The sequence below is a fragment of the Vanacampus margaritifer genome, chromosome 17 (assembly GCF_051991255.1).
Source record: "Vanacampus margaritifer isolate UIUO_Vmar chromosome 17, RoL_Vmar_1.0, whole genome shotgun sequence".
In the NCBI taxonomy this organism is placed as follows: Eukaryota; Metazoa; Chordata; class Actinopteri; order Syngnathiformes; family Syngnathidae; genus Vanacampus; species Vanacampus margaritifer.
In genome coordinates, this window is record NC_135448.1 from 10,791,523 (window position 1) to 10,797,767 (window position 6,245).

General features: G+C 38.7%; 1 protein-coding gene across 9 annotated transcripts in view; it reads left to right on the forward strand.

Moving 5' to 3' along the window:
- Nucleotides 1-5,248, forward strand: part of satb1a (SATB homeobox 1a) — a 61,064-nt gene extending 55,816 nt beyond the window's left edge. For all 9 annotated transcript variants that reach the window (XM_077547921.1, XM_077547919.1, XM_077547917.1 and 6 more), the window contains 3 exons: nucleotides 870-1,025; nucleotides 2,738-2,938; nucleotides 3,891-5,248. In XM_077547921.1, coding sequence (XP_077404047.1) covers nucleotides 870-1,025; nucleotides 2,738-2,938; nucleotides 3,891-4,739 — 1,206 coding nt within the window. In that variant the 3' untranslated portion in view covers nucleotides 4,740-5,248. The remainder of the gene's footprint in view (nucleotides 1-869; nucleotides 1,026-2,737; nucleotides 2,939-3,890) is intronic.
- The last annotated feature ends 997 nt before the right edge of the window (nucleotides 5,249-6,245 follow it).

A 6,245-nucleotide genomic window follows, 5' to 3' on the forward strand; every position in this document is an offset into this window, starting at 1 on the left:
TTCCCATGAATAGAATCCAACAACAAAAACTCCCAACTTTCATTTTAATGGCCTCCTCAGCACATTAAAATGCTCACTTAGCCCGATGCAGTTTGCGGTTGCTCACTTCCTTCTCCGTTCCCATGGCAACCGCCAATTACTCGTACAACAAGTGCTTTTTAAATCAGCGAACAATGCGCGCACAAATTGCCCTTGAGTAAAACTTATTCAAGCTATTTTCTGTGACCAAAAATGAACCTGTTAAAAGTATTATGTAAAATCGGCGGCAAGTGGTGTGACATAGTTTGATCGCCATACATTTAGCAGCCATTATATTTGAGTGCCTACAAAATCTGGGGGGAGAAAAACAATGGAAGAGCTGATTCAAAGATAAATAATGCCTGATAGTAGACAATCACAACACATTATATCCAACCAGAATTGAACCCACATAAGTAACACCAGGGCTGGCTCGCGCATTAGACGAGATAGGCGGATGCTATGAGGACACCAAAAATAGGCTGAAATTTCACCTTCAAAATAATTATGATTAAATTATTACTAATAACTCTTACTTTTCAAGTTAAAAGGAATTTAAATTAATATAAACATTTTTTATTACAAATATTTCATATTAAAGGCATATAAAACTAGGCCCTGGCAACACTATCAGAGAACATTCTTGTATGCAAGTGGATGAAAGCGCAATTAGGGTACAGTAGCGCGACCTAGTGGAAAGTTTGGTGAAATACATTTTGTGTATCCCATCCTTAACACACTTTTTAATGACTTCTATTATATAGATTGGCCCACTCATTTCACTAATTAATTTTCCGTGTGGCACATATTTAAATCCTCAGATTTTTATTTATTTTTTGGTCCCCCCGCAGGCCAGACTGTCGCCAGCACCGACAGACAGAAGCGCGAGGACGGACAGTTGCGTTCTCAACATCAGCTCCTCCATCTACGAAGAGATCCAGCACGAAATGAGGCGAGCGAAGGTGTCTCAGGCTTTGTTCGCAAAGGTGGCCGCATCCAAGAGTCAGGTATGCTTGTGGTTATGCAAACATATTCTGCTTATTTATGTCCACGTATACGTTATATAAGCACATGCGTGCGCATGCAGTCGTGCACGGCGCAAACAAATGCCGTGAAACGCATACACACACAAGCATGGCATGAATGTTTATTGTTCTCATATTTTATGGCGGCCCCATAAGCTTGTTATTGCTTTTGTTTGGAGGATAATTTCCCGCTGTGGAATGAACGGAATGTGCTTTCCTTCCTTTCGCTCGTCTCTCATTCTCTCCTTCAGCTTATTGTCTTCTATCATCAAGATGCATAGAGGTCATTCAGCAGTCATCGTGGTAAAAGGCACCTGGTCCAACACCCCTTAGGTTCTTTTTCTCTTCTATGGTTTTTATTCTATAATGTAATAATTTCCTAAAATGAAATAAAAATTTGCACTTACTTACTTCGATCAAAAATTTACAGTAATTAAGCAAAAATAATGTAATAATTTCACCAATAATGTCATTTCAAAAATCCTGGTTTTACTGTTAATGTAATGTATTATTACATTGTTGGAATTGGGAATTTATTACACTATCAGGTGGGTCCCCCCTCAAAATTGATCATGTAAAATATGTTTTGAGAATCTAAGCCTATTATACATTCACAGCCAAATTTTGGTGTTAAATATTTCAGAGTTGATTTCAACCCCCGAAGTGTATTTTTAACACTCTGATTTGAATGGAGGTTAGTGTTGGAGTTTATTTTATTTTTTATTTTTTATTTTCCATCCATCCATCCATCCATTTTCTTGGCCGCTTTTCCTCACAAGGGTGCTGGAGCCTATCCCAGCTGGCTTCGGGCAGTAGGCGGGGTACACCCTGAACTGGTTGCCAGCCAATCGCAGGGCACACAGAGACAAACAACCACACTCACAATCACACCTAGGGACAATTTGGAGTGTTCAATTAACCTGCCATGCATGTCTTTGGAATGTGGGAGGAAACCGGAGTACCCGGTGAAAACCCACGCAAGCACGGGGAGAACATGCAAACTCCACCCAGGAAGGCCGAAGCCCGGACTCGATCTCACGTCCTAAGCACTGGGAGGCGGACTTGCTAACCAGTCAGCCACCGTGCTGCTATTTTTTATTTTTTATTTTTTATTTTTTATTTTTTATTTTTTATTTTTTATTTTTTATTTTTTATTTTTTATTTTTTATTTTTTATTTTTTATTTTTTATTTTTTTATTGTTAAACCAACTCGACAGAGAGTTAATTAAAGTAAGCTCCGCCTACTCACTGCTCTGCCACAAAGGCTCCTGGGCGTAGAGTTAAATGTAATGTAAATGTCTTTTTCTATTTAATAATGCTATGTTTTATTGTTAAACAATCAAAAATGTGTTTAGCTCACTGTAACATTTGCGTTTTAGTGTTGTTATAGTAACGGGGCACAGTGACTGAAATTATTACATTATTGGGTTTTATTACATTTTTGATTAAGTAAAGTGCAGATTTTATTACATTTTCAAGAAATTATGAGATTATAGTGTGCTGCACTCTCTTTCTCTCTCTGTAATAAGCGGCTGTTTGGCAGGCAGATCCATTTGAGATCTTTTCTGTTATATCTTCCCTGTGCATCTGGACAGCATTGTGCGCTGGTGTTGGGCAACGGCCATATTTTGTGTGTGTTGCAACTGTGCTAATGCATTGGTGAATTTTCCATTCTATGTGTGCCCGTCCCGCAGGGCTGGCTGTGCGAGTTACTTCGTTGGAAGGAAGATCCCAATCCGGAGAACCGAACTCTGTGGGACAACTTGAGCATGATACGCCGTTTCCTGAGCCTGCCCCAGACTGAAAGAGATGCAATTTATGAGCAGGACAACATCAACACACCTGTGCAAAACTGCAATGAGAGACGTACACTGCTCAGCAATGAAAACTTACTGGTAAGGTGGCAAAAGCATGTCGATTTAATTCGATTTAATCACAGCATGATACTCTAAATACAGTTGGGTCAAAGATAACCCAAATTGGATCAAAAAGGGACCGAGCCAACTTTTTGGGTAATTTATAAAACCCAAAAATTTTAAATAACCCAACAAGAAAAAGAAAAAAAAAGTTTTATTTCTTTTACCCCCCAAAATATTTATTTAAAAATAAACAACCCACCTTATTGGGTTATGTATTTATCCTAAAATCAGAAATAACTCAACTTTTTGTGTTATTTCATTTATTATAATTTTTTTTAAGTTAAATAACCCAACTTTTTGGTTTATTGAACACAACATTGGGTTATTTTACCCAAATAATTAAATAACACACACTCTAAAAACAGTTGGGTCAATTATGGATCAAAACTGGACCGATCCACTTAATGGGTCAATTTGACCAACTTTCTGGTTTGTTTTATACAAAATGACCCAATTTTTTGACCCAAGTAAAGGATCTGACCAATATTTACGAGTTTTTTACACTAAAAGACCAATTTCTTGACTCAAAGCTGGGTCAAATTGACCCAAGTAGAGGATCAGTCCATTTTTGACCCATAGTTGGGTTATTTTTGACACAACTGTTTTTAGTAATTTATCTAACCCAAGAACTTGGAACAAATGATTTAATCGCAAAGCAATCCATTTTTTGGGGGGTGTTTTGGGAAAAAAATGGGGGTAGGGGTCAAGTTAAGCCGTCTATGTTGTGCAAAACAACCCAATTTTGGGAGTTGCTTTGTGGGTTACTCGTTTGACCCATCTTTTTGGGTTAAATCAATAACCCAAAAAGTTGTGTTGGCTCATTGTGGCCCAACTACGGCTATGAATTATTAAGGTTAAACCTAAAAGAATAAATAGAAAATCTCACATCTGACATTGTGCTCTACTGATCGTTTTTTTCCTCCCCTAGTATCAACGCAACGCTTTGCTGTCTCAGCAACACCATTTACAACCTCACCAACCTCTGCATCCAGAAGCAGGACCTCATTTGTCTCCACGGCAACCATGCACTGCATCACCCGCTGAGCTGGAGACCGGGAGCAACTGGGGGCTTTTGAGAGTCAGTGTGCAAAGCCAGAGCAATAGTAATAGTGAGGACTTAGTTGTGGGAGGAGGAGGAGGAGACAATGGCAGTTTCGGCATGGACTGGAATTACCCTATGAAAGTAAATAATGCTGAAAGTAATGATCAGGTTACTGAAGGAGATGAAGGCGGAGAAAGCAAAAAGGAAGCAACAATCAAAGAAACGCCTCAAGTGGAGTGGCCCAATTTGAAGGATGAAAATGGTGACGGCTTTGGGATTTGTGCCGATAACGAAGATGAGGTCCAAGATGCGGGATTACGAGTATCCCGCGAAGCCTTGGGCATTTTGCAGAGCTTCATCCAAGATGTGGGCCTCAACCCGGACGAGGAAGCGGTCCACACCCTGTCAGCTCAGCTGGACCTGCCCAAGCACATCATCCGCAGCTTCATCCACAGCCAAGACCTCGTATCCAGTCGACAGCGTGAGCAGCATCAGTGCTGCAGTCAGATCCTAAAACACAGACAGTCAATGACGGTCAAAAGAACTGAGCAACACAAGGAGGATGAGGAGGTGAAGATTGAAATGGACGAGCAGAAAAGACTAATGGGGAGGAATGATACAATGAACATGAATACTGTGAACGGGTTTGATATTAGCACTCAAACCATTCCCATAATGAAGGAAGAAGATGAGACCTACTGTATGTCGAACTCAAACGATAATATTAAGCCATAAGATGCTTCTCTTCTCTAAATGTATCACATGCGTTTGGAGTCTGTATGAGTCCTTATAGATCAATTTCAGGCAGTTTCACCTTTTCCTCCTGTGGCGCGTTACACATGCACAAATGTTCACATTTTGAGAACTTTGACTATGTGCCGTTATTATGAGCCACAGTGTACTAGGAGGGGCCCAGATAGCATATCACTAAAATAACTATTGTAGCTGTTATTAAGCGTTCCAAAAATGTCCATGTAAACCATATTTCTACTACATTTGTTAAAATTATACGTAAAATGTGCTATGTCTTACCCCCTCCCCTTTTTTTTCTTTTTCTTTTTAAATGTCTGTACCTGTTTCAAGTGAAAGTTCTTCGTCTCTTGGGTTTTTGTAAAACATATAACACTATATAGTAGTATCATGTAACAGCAACAGCGATTTTGGAGCTGATTTTTAGCGATGACTCTTCCACAGTCCTTAATAATAAATTAAACAATTCAAATAAATCATGAATAATATAACAACTGATGTGAGCAAGAATAATGTTTTGTTCATAATGAAGTCAATATTCAGTAAATATTTTAGGTTTTATTTTTCCCCCCATTGTATTCATTAGGCTACCTCATGCAGAGCTGCTACTAGCTAGCATTGTAGACAATTTATATAACTTATATTAGCTAGCTAGTAGCTAGCGCGCTAGCTAACGAGCTAGCTAGCACTTAAGTCTCCTTTCTGTCTTGTAACACATTCTTCTGAGTTTGTGAAAACCTCTCTACTAAAAAAAAAAGATGTCACAGCTGGAATATTGAACTGTGAAAGGGTTAAACGGCAACATTGTAGCCTCATTTGATTAGGGTAGAATTATAGAGCCGATGTTTCCATGGTGATGCTTTCATCGGGGCCAGCGAGGGGACATGGAAGCCTCAACCATCAATAATATTAGAAATAATAACAATGATAATGGTACTCGTAAAATGCACTCTTTTTTGCTTTATTGATTGTTTGTTAAAGGCACCTTGTGAAGTGTTCGTTAAAGCTCATTTTGCCTCACTGCATAAATGGCGGCAATTAAGACTTCATAAAACTGTCCTGATGATTCCTGTAGTAGAGACCGTTATGTGAATATGTCGTTGGTACTTTGCACAGCTTGAGGCAGTTAAATAAGCAACATTATTGACAAACGCAGCCATATTGTGTTTTATCTTCTGTGAGATTTATTTAAAACACAACACTGAAAGTCAGGGTTTGAGTGCCATAAAAGTACAGAGTGTCAACCAAGTCTTTTTGCATTTACAAATACAGTATTAGAAAAAGCAATTGGTGAGATATGTCAATGAGATTTGTTTTCTTTATAATTTCACTGAGTCTACGTGTCCGATTTTGTTTCGGTAAATCAAGATACACACGCGCAGCCTTTTTTTTTTTTCTTGAGAAGTAGCTTTTACAGAACATATTTATTCAACAGAGTACCTTAAATACACAAATTCAATGTGATTGATAACATTGATCACCACTGAGTAT